This window comes from Antrostomus carolinensis, unplaced genomic scaffold, assembly GCF_000700745.2.
Source record: "Antrostomus carolinensis isolate BGI_N321 unplaced genomic scaffold, ASM70074v2 scaffold16767, whole genome shotgun sequence".
NCBI lineage: Eukaryota > Metazoa > Chordata > Aves > Caprimulgiformes > Caprimulgidae > Antrostomus > Antrostomus carolinensis.
The window spans coordinates 51015-74690 of NW_010329708.1; the positions used below are offsets into that span (position 1 = coordinate 51015).

The 23676-nt window shown below is 41.2% G+C and overlaps 1 protein-coding gene across 1 annotated transcript in view; it reads left to right on the top strand.

Moving 5' to 3' along the window:
* Nucleotides 1-22237, top strand: part of LOC104528626 (unconventional myosin-X) — a gene marked incomplete at both ends in the record, with an annotated part of 56127 nt that extends 33890 nt beyond the window's left edge. Inside the window, 2 exons of the mRNA XM_010172681.1 lie at nt 6092-6250; nt 22050-22237. Coding sequence (XP_010170983.1) covers nt 6092-6250; nt 22050-22237 — 347 coding nt within the window. The remainder of the gene's footprint in view (nt 1-6091; nt 6251-22049) is intronic.
* Nucleotides 22238-23676: the final 1439 nt, after the last annotated feature.

Sequence of the window (23676 nt, forward strand, 5' to 3'; positions counted from 1 at the left end):
TGATCTAGGTTGGGTCAGGGCTTCCAAGATGCAGGCAAACCTATTTCTGCCTTTAAATAAAAATCACATGGAAAGCTCACTAAAATGATGAAGATTCAGTCATCAGTCAAATACTGAATTGTTGATCAGGAAACGTTTAGAAGACTTCCTGCCTTCCTCCCATCCAGTACTGATCATCAGCATTAGACCAAAAATCCAACTGTTTGTGGAAAACACCCCGAGAGGTTCGGTTGTGTGTTGGCTCCGCACAGACTGGAGAGCCTGGGTGTGACTTGTAGCTTTTGCAAGAAATGGGGATTGTGTAGGTTTTTTGATGTGCTTCACCTAAGCACTTAATTCAGCATTTTCCTAAACTCACTTGACTCAGCTCTTCTGAAACCCCTTGATACCATTTAATGACCTTATTCAAGCAGGGATTTTTGTCACTTGGCATCATATCACAAAATGATACAGTGAGAAAGAGAAAACATGTGTGTTCCTATCATTGAGGGCCCTCTCTGATGTTCTTTGCTGATGTTAATAAACTGTATTACAAGGTAAATCTTTTGTTAAAGTATAATTTCCATTAGGTCTTGAGCTGAGGGGTAGTTTGTCAGGGCAGAAAATTAATTAGACATTGGTTTGTGATATTCCCCTTAAATGGAATGTTTGAAAGACTTTTTTTTTTTGTTTTTCTCACATCAGATTAACTGTGCAGGATTAAAATGTCATTTTCAACATAAAGAAGTGGGGAATATTAACAGCTTCATGCTGGTGGTTTTCATGCTCTTTTAAGAGCATTGGTGAAATTAATTTAATTGCAGTCATATGCCTCAAACTCCTGATTTGTTGATGGGTTGTTTTCCTTACATGCTCAGTAGTAGATTTAAAAGTGTGTATTTGTGTAAAATACTAGTTATTCCAAATTGTGTAGCATACAAAAAATGCTTTTCTGAACCAGATGGAAAAATGCAGACTCTCATAATACTTGTACATTGTGGAGTACAATATTGCACTGTTCATGCAGTAGTATTTATGAACAAGTATGGTATTTATGAATAGGGAAAATTATGGATTTATTTTGCTAAAGCCATCATTTTCATTACATGTCTTTGACATGACTTGGGGGTTGTTGGCTTTCCAAATAAAGTCCCAAATATGGAATTATTTATTTATTTATGATGCTCCACCATTTCAGAACAAACCCTTTCATGAAATGTCAGCTGCCAAAAACTCCTTTATGTAGTGTTCATCTGCAGAGTCTCACCTTCAACCTCTGTGCGTGTTGTCGTAAATTCTCCAGCTTCCTACAGTGCATTAAAAACCATCCAGCTGGCATCTTTTGCAAAGAGAAGGTGCTTCCTGCAGCAGCAGTTGGGGACCTGGATGATATTCCAGAGGGTGACGTGGGAGTCCGTCCTATCTATGGGCAGTCATGCCCATATCCTGGACATGCTGATAGTGCTGCTGAGGACTTTCTTCTGACTACTTTTTCCTTGGTCCCATCTCCAAGGCCAATATTCTCGTTGTGAGATAATGAATTAATTTTCTCTACTTGTCCTTCTTTCTCATCTGGGTAATATCTTTGGGAAGTATGAGTGTAGATCTTGCTCTTGATGCCTAGGGCTTGACATCGGGTCCTAAAGCAGATCTAGGAAGAGCTGTGGGTAGCATGGTTGTTGAGCAGGTGGACTTTGACACTGCGCTGGGTATGCGCCTGTCACAGCAAGGGGACATTTTATTCTGTTCTGGAGAGAACAGAATTAGGCTAATAATCCTGTTGATTTCTGAACAAACGTGAGTCAGGACATAGGGTCATATCATCAAAGTTTTGAAACAGGCTGTCAAAACCACACCGCTATGGTTTGTTTCCACACTTTGTGTCACCCTGTTTTTAATGTTCATTCAAATATTCCCTACATCACTTACCTGCCTTTTCAGTCTTTCCTTTTTTGCTAGAGAAATAAATATGACTCAGCAGCATCTGATTACTTTTTTTTCAGTCATATTTGCTTTTTTCTTCAAGACTGACACTAAACAGCACTCCTCCAGCCCTTGGGTGGATTCTGCTTTCAGCAAGCTGTTAATATTTGGGTGTCCTATAGTTCCCTCCTACGTTGTTTTCAAACACTAGAGTGCCTGTTACAGCTTTTTCCCGTGTTACCTGGGGAACCTGGTAGCATTGGTCCCCTGACTTTTCAGGCTGCTTCCTTATTTGAGTCCATTTTTGGCATGTTTGTGGCTGCACTAGTAAGCCATGATTGGGACAGTTGAGCAGTTTTCCAAGTGAAATGCTCTTTACTGTTGTTTAGCTGGGTTCACTGTTTTGTTTGGTATTTCTTGAGCTTATTCTTGTTGTTCTTTGCATTGCTCCTTCCTATCTCAACCGCTAATTTTCACTTCCATAATAACTTTGAAAGTTCTTATTTTGCGTGCTGTCTCTTTAGGGTTTAATTTATAGTCTTCCATGTATTCAGCATTCTTGTTATCTTGGACCATTTATATCTTGAGAGGAAATAAATTTTTGCTGAATTCTCATTTAGGCTTGTCTTAAATCTTATTCCAAGTTTCCTGCATGTTTTGCTTGACCTTCCAGAAATGCTGGCAACAAGATCCTTGAGGATGGATGTTCCTGTGCTCTGACAACAGGCTCCTCTTGAAGTTCAGGAGCCAACTTCTCCATCTTCCTCTTCTGCATGCTGACCCTGCAGAATGGCTCTTGGTTCCTATTTCCTGAGGATTTCATCTGCTACAATATTTCATACTGTGACCTTCTAATTAGTAACGATAAAGTTCACAGTAGCTTTTTCACGTCCTCATCCTAATAAAGGCGTGAATCAAGATGAAATAAAACAAAGCAGGCCTTTCAGGGCTTGAGCAGCAGGACTACTGAAAGCATGTTTTAAGGAACTGAGGTCTGTGCGTGTGATCCTGCTGCCCTGTCTGATGACTTTGATCTTGTTAGATGGTTTTCACCAAGTTTTTCAGTGGGTTTAAGAAATCACAGAATCACAGGATGGTTTGGGTTGGAAGGGACCTTTAAAGGTCATCTAGTCCAACCCTCCTGCAGTGAGCAGGGACATCTTCAACTAGACCAGGTTGCTCAGAGCCCCGTCCAACCTGAACTTGAATGTTTCCAGCGATGGGGATTCTGCCACCTGGGCAAGCTGTTCCGGTGTTTCACCATCCTCATTGTTAACATTTTTTTCTTCTATCTAATCTAAATCTCCTCTCTTTTAGTTTAAAACCACTACCCCTTGTCCTGTTGCTACAGGCCCTGCTAAAAAGTTTGTCCTTATCTTTCTTATAGGCTCCCTTTAAGTATTGAAAGGCCACAATAAGGTCTCCCAGAGGCCTTCTCTTTCCCAGGATGAACCACCCTGACTCTCTCAGCCCTCCGATCATTTTTGTGGCCCTCCTCTGGAACCGTTCCAGCAGGTCTGATGCATGGCTCTGGTAAAAATTAAAAGTAAAGGAAGAGTAACTCCCCAGCAGTGGGGAAGAGGCCCTCCTTTCTGGTCTGGGTGGCAGCCATTATGACCAGTCAGTGTGTTGTCTAGCTGGTTGACACACGGGCATATCTCTGAGTCTGCTCACAGAGCTGTTTCCTCACACAAACAAGGAGGCAACGCATGGAAGAGCTGGAAGTGTGAGAACAGCTGACCTGATGAAGAGAAAATAGTGGGTTTGAGTGGGAAGGATGAATCTACAGGGACCATCTTCAGTAGTCCTGGCTGCTCACAAGTCAATCATTATGTTGTTTTTCTCAGTGCGTTTTGCTTAATTCATTACATTAATAGATGTGCTTAGTCATGTATGGGGTGCTCTGCGCACCCTGCTAACCTGTGCATCACATATCAAAGAACAGAAATCACAAATACAAAGATTCTCCTCCTAGAAATTATGTTTTGTTTCCTTTCCATGTTCACGTCAGCTGCACTCACAGTATATGTGCCAACAACCCCTTTTGGTTTCCTAAATCTCTCACTGAGTCTATTTTTCTGTTTCAATGCCAGGCTGATACATGGCTTTGGTTAAATCGCTTACTTTTCTAGGATTTGCTCTCCTTAAATCTCTTTTATTTCCAGCTCTTGCAGCTTACGATATTCTTTGTTCTACAGTGTGACCTTCGGGGTTTTTGGTCCTGTTCTTCCTACTAGGGACTGCAGTTTGTTACTCTTGAGATGTAATTGCCTCTAATTCTGCCTGCACTTTGTGTCATTAGTCTTGGGACTGCTAACACTCTTTTCAGCCCCAAAGTATTGCTGTCAACTGATGCTGTTCACATTCGTTCTGTCTTTTAGATACCTGGACTGCTTGCCCCTGTATCACATACAAGTGGCTGCTTTCTCCATCCTGGACGACATCTATCTGTCCTGTACAAATGCTTGTCCTGTCATCTTGACAGTTGCTTACCACATAATATGTCTTAAATCTCTCAGGGTCTGTCTTCCCCCGGTTAGGGATTGTGCTTTGGATGCTCTCAATCTGTAGAAACTTTCTGATGGTTTGCTCTGTGCTGCCTTCCAGCACTTGTTAGAAATTTGTTCCCTGGATCTCCTTTCTCTCCCATCCTTCCCCCAGTGCTCTTTGTGCTGGTGTGAGTGACAGCTGTAATGGTGTGATGGGCTATGCCAGCAGCTGGTGCACCCAGGGTATGATTTTAATGAACGAATTTCATCAGGCGTTTCTCCTCTGTCAGCTGGTGGGATATCTGAATGCAGAGCTTCCATGTTAAGTGCGTTGTGCGTTCAGCCTCTTGCTCTTCAGCTTATTTTTCTCACTTGTCTAAGCAAGATGAGCAAAGTTGCTATTTTCCTGAATGGCCTCCTATGAAGACACAACCATCCTTGTTCAGTCTTTCATTACCAGGAGCATACATATGTTTTTATGCTGAAATCCTTGAGGGGTTTCATCTTCCCACGTGGACACAGCCCCTGGCACTGCCTCCTCCATTGGGCAGTGCTGTGTGATGGATCCCTTACCTGTAGCAGCAATTCTGCTGGTTACCTGGGTTGTTGCACTTCTTCCATTAGCTTTATAAATATTATTTCAAAGGATTTTGGTAGGGATTTTTTTTTTTTTAATTTTTCCACATCATTAAAGTATTTACATTAGCTCCATACTTAACTTTCTTACACTGAAATGGTGACATTAGCAGGGACTAGTATTGGCTGAGTAGCATTGGCTATGAGATGCAGACATATGTCTGTAAGGACAAGTTGCCAAGATGTAAATTAAAAGGAAATGGGAAGCTGAATTCCAAAGCTATTGGTTTTTAGCCTTCAGTGATGTAATTAGTATTCATAAAAGTTTTTTTTTTTTTAACTAGATTTGGGATGTGTACCTCGTCCGAGCATATTTGTGATAGCTTTACAGAAGATATGTAGAAATTTTTCCTGACTGAGTATTTAAATTGTGGATTTTTCAGAGCTTTTACTGTCTGTTTGGAACAGGCTTCAGAAATTTGTTTCAAAAGTGCATTAATTAGAAATCAGTTTGCCTGTTCATTTTCAAGTATCTGCAGCACACTGAACTTAGTGTGCTACTTGCATTAGGGATAATGACCTAACCCAATAGAGGTCCTGACTGGAGAATTGAATGGAAACATCCAAGTGGATTTTGGATCAAACGTGTAAATGCTTGCAGCCTGCTAGAGCAATAATTTTCTTTTGTTGTTTTGCACTGTAAAACATTTCCTCACAGGGTAATTTGAGTATAAGTGGGTTTTACTCTAAGGGGTGGTTTTGTGTTTGTTTGATTTTGGACTTTCTGGGAGCGATTATTGCTCAGTTTATTTTTCTCCTGATAAAGTCTAACAGTAGTCCAGTGTGAAACAAGGTTACATTTGCCCTTAAAAAGGAAAGGACCTTATAGACCTCAGTGCATTGTCATGATGTGCTAGTTTCATATGACCCCTTTGTACATATTTGCAGTTGCAATTCTTGTCAGAGAAGCTTTAGAAGGCGGCATGACTGGCAGACTTAATTTTACAAGTCTGCACACTGATAAACTGGATAGGGAATATGAATGGGTATGAAAGCTCCATTCTCAGATAAGAGTTTTTGAATATGTGCTCTGATTGTATTTTCTTTTTTTTCCTCTCTTTCAGGTATTCACTTACAAACAGAGCACAATCACACACCAAAAAGTAACGCCTATGCATCAAACAAGCACAGAGAGCGTGGAAGACATGGCAGCACTTGTAGATCTCCATGAAGGCTCCATTATGCACAACTTATTCCAGCGCTATCAGCAAGATAAAATCTATGTAAGTTTCTTCTAAAATTAAGAAAAATATCCAGAGGGAATGTTTTTGAATGTCTAAGTGCTGTGTGTGTTTTGCTGTTCTGTGGTATCTCCCTCCAGTTCTTTGTGTATCCACACAGAGCTGAAGCATGCCACACCTAAAGACTTCTTGCCAACAACAGTGGAAGGAGAAGGTAGCTCAGGGCTGGCCAAACAGTCCCTTGGAAAACTAGCATGCTGCATACGCTTTTACACTTCCAGTGTCAGAGTTGTGTAAAGGGATCTCATTTTTCTCTTCTCTAAATGCTCTGCCCCAACTGTAAGTGCTGTGTGTGTCAACAGAGAAGATGTGGTGGGATTTAGTCTGTGACTGTCATCTGAGATCCCATCAGGCCAAGACCCAATTCTGATCAGCATCCCCTTTTCTGTTGTGGTAGAAAGGGGATGGTATTACAATTGTCAAGCTGAGACAATTAGTCTACACAGAATTATTTTTCTTAGCTCTGTTATTAAGGTTTTTGTGATTAGATTTACCTGCTTTTTAAATATTTTCATTAAACTTGGCCTGACTAGGTGTGAATCTTTCCTAAATCTGGAACTACACTAAATGTGAGAAAGATATAGGGAATATTTGTGGCTGTTAGAGATTGTAAAATCTCATTTTTCAGTGATTGGTGGTGATGTGGTTTGTTTGGGTTGGTTTTTTTTTTAAAAATTAATACTTATAGAACATAAATAATTCTTGTTTACATCACCTCTCTGGACCCTCGATCTAGACCCTTGATTTGGCCATATACGTGCTTTGTTCTAAGCATCGTCTATTAACTTCGGCTTCTTTATTTTTAAGCATTAAAATAACTTCACATAAAAATAGACTTCCCTGTATTTAGAAATTATGATAGAAAGCAAACAACGGCACAAGGAAATTATGTGCCTTTGGACATTACCTTTGAAGGGACTGGTACAGAGGATCGTAAATGTTGAAGTAGTTCTCTTTACAAAAGTCTTTGTGTATGTTTTTTCTCAAAACAAATTAACCATTTTGCCTTTCAGAAAAATCAGTAAACAAAAAATGAATAGCATATATGAGAAATCTTGCATGTGCATGGGAAAAAAAGACTGCTTAGGTTTAGTTTTCCACCAGTCTTATTCGTTTAAAATACAATACTCAACATGAGTCAAAATAAAAAACCTTTCTTTTTTTTTTTTTTTTTAGCAATTAATTACGTGCACTTGGATGTGGGACACGGATGTCATGTTTTAAAAAACGTGTAAAAGGGGGTCATTTTTTGAAGAGGCAAAGAATAACCTTATTCTGAAGAGACATGTCCTAGCTTATTTCTTAGCTTGTCAAGGCAAGTTTAGGGTATTCTGATACTTGGTGCTCAGTGCAGTGTATGTTTCCAGACAAACAGGTTTGTGTGCTGTTAATGATGACAAATCTTCAGTTGCTGCTGAATACTCATCTCTTCAGTTTTACTGATTTTACTGCTTACTCTGTTGGATCCAGCTTACCTGGAGGAGATTGGAAAAAAGATGTGTTTTGAAATGCATGTGAAAGCCTCTCTGTTGTCCTATATGTGTAACTAGGACCTGATGTAAGAAGCATCTTCTTTTCTCCCTCCTCCTTGGTACCTCAGTCCTGTTGTGCCAATGGTAATGTTTTAACAGGACAGGGCTCCAGGAGCAGAAACCCCAAGAAAAGCTGATTAAATAAGTTGAAAAATTTTGTGCAAACTTGATAGATAATATGAGCACGTGTTCTAGGAGGAGGTATTGTCACTGCTAAATGAGCCATGTCTTTTCAAGCCAACATCTCTCAACTGTGTTGAACAGTTCAATGGTATTTTAATGTTTGATGTTAAAAAAAAAATCAGGGGGCAGGGAGCGGCTGAAAGATGCATTGAGTTTACCTTTGGTGAAGGCTTACTTGCAGCTGAAGAGATTAGGTTCCTGGTCATTCTGCTTTGGGAACAGACTGATTCTTTTACAGGACAGTAGAAACCATTGGAGTTCAAGCCAGGAGCAATCAAAACTTTACAGATTGTACATTTGCCTTCTCCCTTCACCTGTAATTGCTTCACCAGTGGAGTGCACATACTCTCTCTTGTATCTGGCACCTTGGCTGTAGCTGTCCCTGGTGCATTGGGGATAAATCGGGAAGGCATGTGCCCTGCTCCACTCTGAGCTTAGGGGCTGGTCATCTCATTGAAAGCCTTCTTGCCATCCCAGAATATAAACCACCGTATAACTGCCGTGTTCTGGCTTTTAGCTTACAGGTCCCTCTTTACTTCAGCTCTGTACACCTCCTTGTCCCCATCTAGAGTGAGAGGAAAAGATATGCAAAGGTGTATGCTGGCATTTTTTGAGTTATATGCTTGTAGTATTACAAGCCTATTAGTGTGGATCGTGAGTCTGGCAGCTTTTTGTTTGTTTTGTCAGTGGCAATGGGATCAGGAAGCACCTTTGTACCCTTAATGAGGAATGCACTTAATTAGGACACAAGTTTTGGGGCTTGCTTCTTCACACACACACACATTCAAAATTATATGAAGTGCGATGTTCTAAATTATAGTGTGAAGTATATGTAATTTCAAAAATACAGAAGAAACAAATTTAAACAGTTGCTTTCTCAGGAATACAATTATTTAAGCCAATCTTCCACTTAACTTGTGTGTTTCTTTGTGTTTGAGGAGCTATTTCTCCAGCAATGAGCATTTAAATAAATATCTTCAGATGTTTGAATTCAGTTTAATCTTCCTTTATTTAATAACATTTTTGTCTCACATAATCATACCCATGTTCCTAAACTCTTCACCGCTTCCTAATCAATACTATAAATATATTTGCTATGGATGCCAAGTGTAGTCAGACATATCAGTGACTTTCTTTCCTGCTACCAACAGCTCCAGCTTTAAAGGGTCAGCAGAGGATTTTCTTTATTTCTTGGTGTTTTTTGGGGTGGGAGGAATATTGATTTAGCATACAGACTATGTTCTTAGCGTGAGTGATGCCTGGCTCTGTACTTAAGGAGTTGAAGCTCTTAGCTGAATCTGTGCTGTTAGCAAGAAGGTGAATGACAAAAGTTGTTCGTGTTGATGTGCAACTCTCTTTATGTATCAGTGTCACGTCTGTTGACATCTGCTTATGATACTTTTAATCTGAATTTCTGTAAAAGAAAAGAGTGCATGCTTTCCCTTTTTGGCCTGTGAGAAGCATGGGATGTACATGCTCTTTCTTGGTTACTTAAAGGAGGCTCCTGTCTGGTATTTTTTCCGATTTCTTGATTAATACTGCTTTTATCTAAAAGTTTGCTTCTGGGCTATCACTGCTTTTGTTGTCCAGGAAAGGAGCAGAGTTAGGATGGCAGTGATATATGTTGCAGCGGTTTTCATTGCTGCTTTTCCCCCCATTTTACTCCATCAGGATCAATTTGATACAGGAGGTCCAGCTTCTGGACATCAGCATACAAGGTTTAATGCCCATCTTTGCCCAGATTAGCTTGCGTGCTAGGCTGGTATGTGGCGAAATATAGAAAGATAAACACCAGTGCTAAAAGCAGAAGGGGCCGACGTTTGAAAACAGAGCCTTTTGTTAGGGCGACCGAGGGATTTTGTTGCCTCTGAAGCAAGGCCAGCACAGGGCACATGATGTGGAGAGGGGAAGCGCCGCGGCGGCCCTTCTTGTCGCTGTTCAAAGGCGAATTGTTCCCGAAGCTGTTGATTCTGGTTTACTTTTAGTTAAGTACACATTGCGGAGGAGACTGGCTTAGCCTTGGAGAGGACGCCGTGAACCACACCGCGTGGCTTGTGCTGCAAGAGGCACAAATGACAGTGTTGGAGCTGGCTCCGGGACCAGCTGCGGTTGTCTTGTCTCCGTGGCCAGTGGTTGGTTAGTTACTGATGCAGGCGAGCGAATTTCAGAAGAGCAGCTTTTGCTGAGGTGAGAGGCAGGTTGGAAATAACTGCAGTACACCCTGTGCAAATCGGTACCGAGGTTTTCAGTGTCAGATCCACCCCTTGTTTGCCCGAGTTGAAGCAATAAACAAGTTTCAAAGGACATCTGATTAGTTTTTTTCCTTTTGAATGAAGCTCTGAAGTGTTAGGTAGGCATGTTCCCCTTTGAAGTGGTGATGATTTGACACGTGCCTGTCTTGTTTAGGTGGAAAACGTGTCTCTGTGCCCAGGGAGGAGTGCTGGGTGGGGTGCAGCAGGATCCCTCAGCTGCCCTCCTCTGATGGGGAGAGTGGCCGCCAGGTTGTCCAGCAGTTGGGTGTGGTGGTCATGAGGGGTGAGAGAGAACATAACCTATTTTTGCTCACTTTCAAATTAGGACTGCAGCTTGCCTGCCGATAATTGCAACCATCTGTTAAGTTTGTGTGCATCTGTATAAAAACTTCTGTACCAGCCACGTAGACATGTAGTGCTGTACCAGCCACATCCACATCAGAGAGGAGGATGATGGTAATTAGGAGCTCAGTTTTCGTGGCTAGCTTCCTTTTTGTCTTCAGCTGAAGCAACAAGCATGGAATAACTTGAATGAGAAAGTAACATTTCTCAAATTTTTAAAACAGACTTTAAACTGCAAAAGTAGTGTCTTCCCTAATAAGGTTGCTTGCAGAGTTCCTATCCACTTCATTACACTGAATGCTCAGTTATCTGTTCTTAATTTATTTATACATCGATTTGAAACCTATTTATGTTTATTTACTTTAGCAACATTTTCAGTTGTAGTTTGTTAAACTTGCAGTAATTAGATAATTTGCCTCCCTTGAAGTCATGAGGGTTCCCTGAGGCAATTAGTTGATGTTTGTGCAATATTAAATCAATAATGACCATCGAGGTTTTTCAGATTCTGTTTGCAGACACAGATGCTTTAGTATCTAGGTCAGTTGTTCTCTGTCACTTGTTTGTCTGGGTTTTTGCATTTGCAATTTTTTTCTGAGTGCAGTAAAAGTCATTTCAGATCCGGTGCAGTTGCTCTGTGCCATGTTATGATGGTCAGCAGGCAGTGGATGTTGCTGCATGCTATAGTGAGAAAATAGGAAAGCATACTGAAGTCTTGGTTAATTAAATAAAGTAAGTCAGACATAATTCATGCACTCTGAAAGCACTCCTGTTCAGATGTCCTCCACCACAGACACAAGTTTTAGGTGGAGGCAGAGAGACAAAGTAAGATCAGTAGAAAAAAATAGCCCCAAAATATTTATAAAGACAAAAGCTGTCAGGTCTGATTTCACAGAATCACAGAATTTTAGTGATTGGAAAGGACCTCGAAAGATCATTTCTTAAATGGAAAATCTTGGATGTGCTCCTTGCAGAAACTTGACCTTAAAAAAAAAGGTGTATCAAGGACCCATACACCATCCTGGACAGCTGACCAGCCTTGGTCTTTGACCTGTTATGCTCTGTAGTATTAATAAGTGTGGGCCACTTACTTAAAAAAAAACAAAAAAAAAACCAAAAAAAACCAAACCAAAACAAAAAAAAAACCCAACAAAACAACAGACAATGGTCCATACAAATTATGTAATTAATTAGTCCAATTTTATATATATATATTAAGTATTGTATATGTACATTTAGAGCAAGTCCTTAGTTATTACACTAACTCCTAGAACTACATTTATCCTGGTCTTGCCTGCAACCCTGCTGTGGTTGCCCAGTTCTTCTCCACAGGCATCCAGTGCTCTAGAGCAGTCTCAAGTAACTGGTTTGCAGGTTCTGCTTTATGGTCATTGAGGAAACTACTGTTTATTTAATTGCTATACTTCTACAGTAAAGAAATTTTTAAAATGAGCTGATGAATCACAGTGTTTTTCATGCCTTACTATGCTACTGGAGAGATGAGGAAAATTCTCTTCACAAGCTCCTTCAGCAGAGGTGCAGAGAGCAGAGAAAGCCGTTGCTAAGAATGCATGACAAATGTCTGTACATTACTACTTACCTCCATAATTATCATGTTTTGCTTACACACATCAGATAATGTTTTCAAAATGCAGTTCAAAGTGAGTTCCTGTCTCCAAGCATTAATTACAGCTTCCATTTCACATCTGTTACTAGAGAGCAGCAGACAAAGATCTATATAAACACAGCAGGCTTTTAATTGGAAATCTAGTGGAATTTGTTTCTGGTGATGGCCATTTCTAAAGGATGGTCAGTTGTATAGATTAACAGTTGTCTCCCTAAGGCCAATTACCATTATTTCTTATTTGTTTTTCTTTTTTTTAATACAAGTTAGAGGAATAGCATAGCTGTAATGATATGAGAAGTAGTAAACATGTGCCATCGGTTGGTTAACCAAATTTGCCTCTGAATTCCTCCTTACTGCAGAACTTGTGGGACTACTACTAATAATAACAATGATAAAGAATGTTTCTCTGAACTTTGTCCTTGCAACTGAAAATATTTGGGATTTTTAAGGTCCACATTTTCAGATCTTAGCAAATACTTTGACCTGAGGTGTTGTGATCAATGTGGTATCATTAAAAAGGGAGCTCCTCAGGAGTACACTATCATATGTGCAGTGGCTACACGAGCACTTTGCAATGTAGGCAATGGCTACATGTGTGCAATGGTTACACAAACATGTAAATTTATATTATGGTTTGCAGCACATTGCTTGTTGGTAACCCAGTGTGTGTATATGCTGCAGTAGGGATCTTATTGTCTCTCACCAGTGGGCTGTTTCAGTGAGGGAGGAGGAGGAGGAGGAGGTCAAAGTTCTGGTAAAAAATGAAAAAAAAAATGCTCTTTCTAACTACTCTGTACCATCATTTTTCTTCTCATCTGTCTGTCTGTTAGGAGAGTAAGTAATTCATGCAGGGTCAAAAGGGTCAATTCCTGTTGACTTCCAGGAGTTTTGAATGATACCTAAGCCCTACTTAGTGATAACTTGGTGTTGAAAACTACAAAGTAGAAATCTGTCATCTTGTGCAGGTTTTGTCATTGGTGAGGGTATACATTGCTAATGCCTTCTCAGATTTGAAGGCTTGTTTTTGTGTTGGTTCTCCACACCTTCACTAAATATCACTGGTAACTGTATGAACTGAGAACAAAAAGCAGAGCAACGTGCAGAATCAACAATAAAATTTTTTAGTCATTTGCATAAGTGGCAACACCAGCAGCTTGGTGCTGTTCAGTCAGAGCTTTTGCAAACCATGCTGAATGCTTCTGCGTGCACCTCTGCCTGACTTGCAGGTAAGCTTTGGCTCCTTGCTGTAAGGTCTGTTGCTCCCAGTCCCGCAGAGGCATTCAAAGGAAGGCAGGAATTTGGACTCTGAAACTTAAGCTGCTTGTCAGTCACCAGCAAGCGTTTTCTTTATGTGAGTTAGGCTTTGACTGTAAAGTGAGCTGCACAAACTTCACTGGTTGTGCTACGCTGTCCAACTGCCTTATTCACATATTCCAGCAGTTTAATAATAGAAAGGCCACAGACAACCCATTTAAGTTGAGAATGAATTAAATTGCTTTTATAGTTATTATCTACCTGCATAAATGGACTATTGATTCATAGCTAGGCTGTTACTTTTATTTGAAAAGATGTAGTCCATTTCTCAAAAGCAGTTTCATCTGTTTCCTTTTGATGTCTGTCAGTCTTTACTTTTAAGAGGGAATGGCGTCCAGAAGTTCCATTTAGCAGACTCTTGACTGCTAATACTGTTTGCTATCTTAGTGCTGATTTCTAGACCCACAGCTATTTGGCAGCAGTTCAGTGCCATCCAACAGACTACCTGGCATAGGCTTAGATTTCAGTTATTCTGGCTTTTGATTTCTGTTTTCATGCTCTGTTAAAGCGTAATTCCTCTTCTTCCTGCTCTCCCCCTAAAAAAGCCCTTTCTACAGAAGAGGCCTTAAAATGTTAAAGGAGCACGGAAGTTACGAAAAACTTGGTATCAGTATGTAAAATACTTGGAGGCAGAATGAAACAGATCTCCAAAGCTTTGTATTAAAAATATTTCTCCTCTGTTCTGGATACACTGTTGTTTGGGATATCATCTACCAGAATTTTTGCTTTTGTTTGCATGTGTTTTCTCTGAAAAACATACCTTTTCCTCTCATCCCTTCGTCTTCCCAAGATAAATCTATAGGCAGGAAGAAAATCTTTTTCTTTTCCTTGCTGGAGGGTGAATTAGACCTTCAGACAGCTTTGAAAGACTCATTTGAGCATTGTACCATAACAAAGCAGGAAAAAGAACCAGTGTGTGGCCACAGGCCATTTGAAATGAAGGGATGAGCCATGGGGTCTCCACTCTTTGTGGGGCTTTCTCTGATTTGAGCTGAGATTGCCTCATCAGAATTAAGCTGTGCATTTATGGACACAGATTGCTACAGTCTAATGTGCAGCCTGTGAAAATGACAACAATCAATGTCTCATCCTGATCGATAGCGGGTTTTTGTTCAGGAGGTCACCTCCTTTCTCCACTAGACAATGGTGAAGAGGGATACTTTTCCATAACTGTTCATGTAAACAGTCCATGTGATAGATCACAAAAGGTCATTATCCTGACATTCAGCTCTTCTATCAGCTTTTCTTTATATCAGCTTTGTATTTCTAGCTGGATATTTTGGGGCAGATTCTGGATAACACTTGTAGTTTCCTTTAGTAGCTCCATCCACCTGGAACAGTCTGTTCAGTAGGAGAAAATTAATGGGAAAATAAGATGAGATTAAGCTATGGGTATGTCTCAACCCGTGGAGAGATTTTTACAGGTTCTTTACCATCTCTGAGCTTTCTTTGCAATTAAGTTGAAAGATGTGACTGTCTCAGTGCACTGTTTTGGTGTTTCCATTGCTAGCTTAGGTGATAAAAACCCAGTTTTTAACCCTTAAGAAAAAGATTTTTCTAGATTCCTTTAGCTGCCTAGAACAAGGACACTATGAAAGTGCAGGTTGAAGGTGTGGGGAGCAGCGTACATCATGGACTGAAGCACATGGGGAAGTGCAGCTCAGCAGTGTGAATGTGCCTGAGAAGATGCTTGTAGGAAACAAGGACAGCATTGGTGGGTCTTGGTTGTAGGTAGCTGCCTGTTGGCACTTGATATTATTAGTGACATTCTTCATTTTGTTCTGGTTGCCTTCAAAAAGTCATCTCCTATGGATGTTGACTCTTGCCTTTGTAGCATGGCCTGTGTGTTTACAAGCATCTTGTTCAACAATTCTAAACTGACCTTGAGAAGGACAAAAGGCAATTTGGGGGTCATAACAGTGTGCACATGGACAAGGAACAGAGTGATAAAGGAAAGTAAAGCTGATGTAAATTGAGGCTGCTGGAAACCCACTGTGACTCACCAAACATGGTGAGGGCTGCAGAAGACCAAGCGTGTAAGGATGATTATAGAGTATGACATTTCCATCTCAGAAATGGGTTGACTGGTTGAAAGCATCTAAACTTGTAGTTTAGTACTTCAGTTTGATTATGGCTTTTAAGAGGGGAGCCTGACTTCAGACATTTTAGCTTGTAATTTAGGGAGACAACTGGATTCCGTCCCACTGAAATGAGTGTGGTGTTTGCTGAAAGATGGGGCATACTTACCACAGAGAGGATAAATCAAGGTCCTACCAAGAACAAGGGCACTAATTATCATCCTGTTTATGGCATACCCTTGCCCCTTCTGCTCCCTCCCCTAAAAAGCATGCAAAAAATATGGTCCAGCCTTCTTTCTCCTTTTTATGCTGACATGTATGAACTAGGTGGTTGACCTAGTTATCTTTGTCTCTGAATAAACTCGGTCATGATTACCATCAATCCCATTTCCTGGGAGAACTGGGAATGATGGAGCCTGTACCTGCAGTGTGGGGCAAACTCTTGTGTTCACAGGGTTTGCATCCTGGCACTTTGAAAGTTGGCATTGTAAACATAAAGTTTGACAGCTATTTTGTGGTCTTTCAAACATCATCTGCCTCTGCAAGTGCTATGAAAGCACCAGTATTGTAGTTTGGTAACAGTACTGTAGCCTTGATGAGGTAAAGGTATGAGAGACGCCCAACTTGTGTGGAATAGCAATAAAAATCTTTTCACATGCATTGTTTGATAGTGCCATAGAGTAGCTTTCTAGTGAGCCAGAGGTACTGCAGTTTTATTTAAACATTCCAGTAAATTAAGGATAAGCACGGAAAATTATACTTGTTGAATAAATGGTCAGCTTCATACTAATACCCCTTTTTTAAAAAAAATACCCTTACTTTTCAGACACAGAATCTGTTCCTTGAGTGGTGCCAGCCAAGTCAGCATTCACTCAGAAACAACACAGAAAGATAGTTTTTGAAGCATCTGTAAACATGCTTTTGTTTCCGTGATAAGGATAGATTTTTCTTGTCCCAAAGTAGAAAGTCTTAAAAGTGCTCATAAAAGAAAGTTGGCCAGAGTGCTCTCTCAGTGTTAATATATCTGTAACAAAATAACTAGATCCTCTATTTGGTTTGTTCCAACATTTCCAGTACGACATTGCAAAGAATATATTGATTTTTGGTGTCACTGAAGAAACACGGTTGAAATTGGGGAAGGTAGTCTCCTTTGTACCTGTTCTAATAGTGCAAGCAGTTTTAGTTTCTGTTGCGATCATTGATCAAAGACTTGGTTCAGGAGCAGCACATGATGCCCTTTAACAGAGTCCTCCAGCCTGCCCCTGCCTTCTCTTCCACCCTCCCTTTAGCATGAGCCACGCAAAGCCTGAAAGAAGTCTTTTTTCCTTCTTCTTCTCCCCCCTCCCCTTTATGTATTTATTTAAGAAGGAAGGAGGAATGGGATGTCTCAGATGCTAGAGGTCTGGGAAGTACAGAGAAGTACCTTGATGTAGAGGATGAAAGGAGGTCATGAGAAAAAACAGTGTGGGATAAAACTGATGACCTTACTTGGATAGAGCAAGCGTTGGTAAAACACAGACATTGGAAATAATTCTCAGAAATAAAAATGTTATTTTGGAGATGTAGAAGTCTTGATATAAAAGGGAAGAAGTGGCAGGTGAATGGTTGCTGGATATGGAGCAAACATGAAAGGATATAAGCAAAAAGTATCTGTGAAGGGGAAAAGATGGAGAGTGAGGTGGTCCTGATGCATTTAGCAAGTTTGGTTTGTAGGATTAATGAAGTGATATTGCATTAGGGCAGTTTCCTTTTTTGTTGCTTTTTCTGTGTAGAAAACCTGAAAAAAAAATTGAAGGGGAAATTTCTTACTCTCCTTTTTCCTCTTTTATTCCAAAAGCTGTTTCTACATGGGAATGAAAGACATTTAAAAGTGTATTTAGTTCCTCTATTGCAAACTTGTTTCTTGTAATTTTAAGCTAACTTGAAAATCTGTATTTTGACCAATTAAGCTTTTAACATAGTTTACATTTGTTTGGCATCAAACTGAAGTAAACTAGTTGTGTCTTCCTAAAAAAACCCAAAAAAAACACCCCACCTCTCATGTTAGAAAGGACTATTCTGACTATTGCAAGTTTTTCTAAAATATTTCTGTCTGTATCAGAAATCGTTGTAAGCTCTTGAACTTTGTTAAAGAACTAATTAGTTTTGAGTGTTTGAAGAAGTCTGGGGTTATTTCAAGACATGGTGTTCAAAGCTGATTGTTATCAGAAGGCATCAAGCAAAACAAAAAAAGCCTTCAGAGAACTGATGAAAAATCGCTTCTCAAGTACATCTTTCATTTTGACTTTTGCAATGCCATCGCCTTACTGAATGTCTAGCTGAGAAGATAGGGCTTGGACTTCTAATTTTGGAAGGAGGCTCAACAAACAATCTTATTTCCCCTTCTTGTGCTAAAATGGGGAGCAGAAGTGTCTGTGGTTTGGTACTGAAAGTGTTTTGGGAGATGCATTGCCAATGTAAAATTTCAGTAAAAATTTGAAAGCGGAGAGACCAACCTTTTAGTATGATAATCAAATTGCTGTGTGGGGATTCAGGCTGAATAACTCAACTTTAATTTATCCTTGGGTTTAAATAAATATATTAGCAGTGATCTGATACCAATTTGTTGCTGGTTTACTCTGTAGCAAAGTAATTTGATTTTGCATGTGGTTCTGTCTGAAGTGTTGAGTTGGCCACGTAACAGAGAAAAGTAACTGTCCTGTTCATTGCCATGGATTTAAGAAGTCAGACTTGTAATAGGAGCTCTGCACAATATTTCTCTGAAATACCCCTCACGCTATTTTAACTGTAAATCTTCAGAAATCCTGTCTGCTTGCTAGTACTCTGGCAGATGTATGAGCATTTTTCCTATTCATAACTGCTTTGGAGTGCTTTTATGAAAATAAGTAATTATTGACTGCAAGAATAAAATTAGAAACTAAAAAGAACAAAGAGAAAATCTAATTTGCTCTCTTTTAAGTAAAGTGAAAGTGACATTCTTATGTGAAAATACCTTTTCTGAAATTTCATCTGAACAGCTGCCACATGATGTTAGCATAATAAAGTAATTTAGAGATCCTGCTTCTGACTGTTAAGCACTTTAATTTGCCATGTGTATGATGCTGCCCAGTGCAGAAATAGAGGACATGCCCATCAGCTAAACAGCCCTGCATTTTTTGTGCATCTCTACAGCATTTTAACATGCTGCTCAGGTGCTGGCACTTGCAAACCTGGCAAGTCAGCCCTCCCAGAAAGGGGCTGCATTGGGCAGCTGCTCCGAGTCCCCAAGGGAAGGGAAAGCAGAGCCCTGCAAGCAGGGCAGTAGTGAGGGGGTGCTGTCCTCTGTGAGGGTGCAGGGCATGCCCTGCCTCGGGTCCACCACTTCATGGCTCTCAGAGGTGCCAGAGCAGGGGCTAGCAGGAGTAGGATCTACTGTTTATAATATACTGCTGCTAGTAGGAGCATGTGGTAGCTAGTGGATGGGAAAAATAGTAAGCCCAGAAGTGATGTAGGAAATTATTCTTGCAGCAGATCTTGCTGCTGTTGAGTATCCCAGAGGGAGCTTACAAAGACTTTGGGAAGCTTTGTCTTTTTTAATGGGAATTTTGTAAATAACGTTGTTAATAACAATGCTGCTTCAGCTTATCGTTGTCTTGTTGAACTACCTTGGGTTAAGATGAAACTTTCACTTGGGCCAGCTAAGTCTTAGTTAGTCCATACAGGTATCTAGTTGTTTCCGCTCCTGGGTTGCCTTATGACACTTGGTAGATGACAAATCTGATCCGCTGTGTCTTGTGAAGAGTATAGCTTTTTTGTGATCTTGCCTTGGGATGAGGAAGTTGGGTTTTTCTGAGGGCCTGACTTTGTTCTGTCTTGTATCATTATAATTTGGTGGCCGTCAGTGTGCCCATTTAACTTGTTCTGCATAGAGATAATATGTACTCAAAGCACCAGAAGACTGGAACCACAAAACCTGAGCTATTTAGGTAGAGGTGATGGATCTTCATGTCTTTACTGAAAGAAAAAAAAGAGAAAAGGAATTTTTTAAGTAGTGACATGTCCTAAGGGTTTCTCCATGAGGTGATTTAGGGATTGTTTTCACCAGCATTGTTTGCACTATTCACCAGGTTTCTGTTATTGGTATAATACACTACTTTTTTCTGTATGGCACCTTACATGAATTTTGAGGCAATGAAGCCACCTGACTTTATGTAATATAAAATATTTCCTTAGTTGCAGTAGTGACTAATATTCTGGAAGCATTTATGTAACTTTTAAAAAGTTATACTTAAGCCACGTGAAAGTCTGCCTCATGTTAAGCAGTTGGTGCAGAAGTCACCTGCTGTCGCCTTTTATGATATTTACCATTCGAAATGGGAGAAGCAAGAGAAGTCACACCGTAGCCATCAGTGCTGCAGTTTTGCCAGCGCGTTATCGCAGGAAGAGCAGGGAACATGATGGTGTTGTTCTGTCAGGTACCTGAGCACACAGGAGCTATAGGGTGGGTGTTAGACGGTATTGTGTTTCATGGCTTTTTTTTAATTTACGTCTTTGCCATGGCATCTGTTGCATGGTGTTCCTCAAGTTACTCTTCTTACATTTTAGTAAGACTTTAGTCAGACTTGAGTAAGGTAAAGAGGAAGATCTCTAGCAGTCTGTTTTACTGGTCATGCTTACATTGTCTTTGTGTAATTTAAAAAAAAATATATCTTAAAATTTTGCCTATGCACTCTGTGCTGAAATACATCAAAGTGAGGAAGTTTATTCTCCGAGACTTCCTTGTTAGTGTGATATTTAAGAACCTGAGAGGGGATGATCCCAGGAAATTAAGCTGTTGTAATTGCCCTGCGATACGATCTTGTGTTGAAATGGTGTCTTTCCTCTCGGTGAAACCTTATGAGCTATTGCACAGCATGGGGGTTTTTATAAAACACACAGATTGGAAGTTCACAGCTCTGTAAAATATACTTGAGTTACAGTGAGAAGGTTTATTCCCCTTGCAGCTAATAAAATTGTCATCATTTCAAGGACACCGCTCTAGTCCCCTTAGGAAAAGCTCAAAGCTGATACTTGTATTGGGCATGATGGAGGACAAACAGGTGGATAATGGGGAACGTCACAGCAGGGTGACAGTGAGAAAGGAGAGCTAATACACGGCAATAATTACATATTAATTAGGGAGAAGAGGAGGAAGGCATGTAGATGAGGAATGTAAATGCTGTGGAAGAGGCTGTGACTGAGAGGAAGGGAAAACGTGGGGGAGCTGATGGCTGCTGGGTCTTGGTGGTGTCCCCAGGGTGGCTTGCCGGAGGAGAGGGCAGTTGTGGGAGGAGCCCGCGGAGCTGCGTTGCTGTGGTGTGTGAGGTGCTGCTCACCTTATCCACCCTGTCTGGATGCAGTGCTGCAGAGGTGGGGAGAGCCCCAGTCCTGCTGGCAACGTCACAGCTGGTTCCTGTCGGCGATGAGGGGGTCGTCTACTGGTGAAGCATCTGTCTGTACCTGGGGACTGTGTCACGGGGCTGGAGGCCCTGCAGCCCGGCTCTTCACCAGTCGGCAGCAGGGCTGCTGAAGCCAGCTGTCAGCTTCCTGCCTGTCACCGCAGAAAGGGGACTTAACAAAATGAAATTAGTATCACAGCAGTAACACCGCACACACCACACGATAAATCAATTAATTTCACACGCCCCAGAAATATACTGGAAATTCTCACTACCTCACTTAATTTGATTTTATTTGGAAAATATATTGAAGTGGATAGAGGGTGACTGAGAAACAGCATTGCGAATAGACTGTTGCAAATGATCACATTACCGCAGCCTAATGAGTTAAGGCAATGGGAATGGGCATAAGCTGCTACTTGGGTGGTTTTAACTGATGTGTTCTCTAATTGCAATAGGGTAGAAATGAGTGCCTTGTCAGCTGCCGTTGTGCATCAGATGAGTAATAAATTAAGTTACAGAAAGCCAGTGTTTTGGGGGCATCTGCCAGTTCATATGCTTTTCTTAAGGTCTGCTACTATATAATGGTGCTAGTGTTTACCATAATGTCTGATACTTCTGTTTTAAAAATGAGTAGCAGAGAGGATGTGGATACTCTGCATGGAAATACGGACTTTTGCACCAATGCTTGGGACACAGTCAGGTTCTTAGTAAGTTCAGTGAGTCCCTGAGAACGCGTGAGAAGCAGCTTAGACCAGCGCTCGTAGGCATTACTGTGCAGCTGTAAGTGGCGTTAAGGCAGGAATTCATACAGCCAAGAAGGTGGGGTAAGCATGAAAATGTGATGGAGGTGGAAACAACTTTTGCCCTTCTGTTGCTTTTGTGGAAAGAAAGAAATTGGGGAAAAATACTAGCCACCTTTATCTGAAGGATTGCGAGGCTTTTACAAACATGTATTTGTTGTCTTTCATTTGGGAAGAGTGTTAATCTGTTCCACCCCGTGTGTAATAACAATTCTGGGGGGGCTGTGTGCTTGCAGACCTACATTGGTTCGATCGTTGCCTCTGTGAACCCTTACAAGAGCATCCCGGGACTGTATGACCGCGCCGCCGTGGAGCGATACAGCAAGCACCACATGGGAGAGATTCCACCTCATATCTTCGCTGTGGCCAACGAGTGCTACCGCTGCCTTTGGAAGCGCCACGACAACCAGTGCATCCTCATCAGGTAAATGGTGGCTGCTGCTGCTCTGATTATCCCTGCTGGTGAGCCTCCCCAGGTGATTTAGGAACATGGATTTGGCTGCGTGGAGAGAAGAACTCCAAAAGAAAGCAGGCTTTTAAACCATCAGAGTTTTGGGAGAGAGTTTTTTACAATGAGGATGGTGAAACACTGGAGCAGGTTGCCCAGAGACGTTGTAGAAGCCTCATCCCTGAAAACATTCAAGGTCAGGCTGGACGGGGCTCTGAGCAACCTGATCTAGTTGAAGATGTCTCTGCTCACTGCAGGGGGTTTGGACTGGATGACCTTTAAAGGTCCCTTCCAACCCAAACCATTCTATGATTCTGAATTTGATCTGTGTTGTTCTGTGGGCCTCTAACAAGATGTTGATTTTTCTTGTGCATCTTATGATTTCATTTAGTGAAAAAAAATCTGTTGTATTTTTTGTGCATTTTTTGCACTCACCCATCTGATTTTATCCTAAGTGCTTTCCCCACCAGATTAAACATCCCTGTGCAGCTCAGTGGTTTGTCACCACTAGATCCCGAACCCTGTATCGAGAGGAAAAGCAGAAATAACCCACCAGTTTTGACAAACATGGTAAATGAGAATAGCAAGAGAGAAAAACTTCCACACTTCAGCTACTTAATTCTACCTGATAAATCTTCCTTGCTTAATCTTGTTGTGCTTTAATGGTGATTTAATAGCTTCCTGTTTGATCCATGGTGTCACTGGTATTCAGGATCTCGCTGCTGCTGAGCTTAGGTTGAGAGCAGTTGGTATTTCAATAGCTTTTCACTGCTCTCAGCTCCTCCTTCCTTCTTGCTCCAGAAGAGCCAAAAATGCAGCCAGCTCTTTTCCCTTTCCCCTGCCTGCCAGCTCAGCTGTGCTGGTTCACACATGGGCAGGGAGAACCAAAGCTTTGCCCGCCGGATTGGGAGGAGCAGCTTGGTGGTGATGGCAGCGTGGCACCAGCTGTCAGGCTCCGAGCCAGGGGTGATGCTCGGGGTGGTGGGGTGAGAAAGCTTATGTTTCCTCTCCCTCTCCTCTCTCCCTTTTGCAGTGTTTTTGTGATTAAACCTGTGTGCTCTCACCTTCCTGCAGCCTATCAGCACAAGTTAAATGTGGAGAGCTCTTCAGGGACAAGGTGACGTGGTTTTGACTGTGTCCTGACCTCCACAGCAGCCCTTTTGACAGCCATGGCACCCTGGCATGGGGCAGCCAGTGGGGCAGAGAGGGGATGAGGCTGAGTGAGAGCAGCACCTTTTGCAACAGGCAGCTTCTACTGGCATTTAAGATTACAGGCCAATTTGCAAGGCTTCCTGGAGAAGAGGAGGATTCAGCGCATATAGTTCAGCACCCAAGCTGTTGTTAGAAACGTGGATCAGATGAAACACAGGTAGATCTGGTTCCAACTTTCTGCAAGCTCTCTAGTTGCAGTCCCC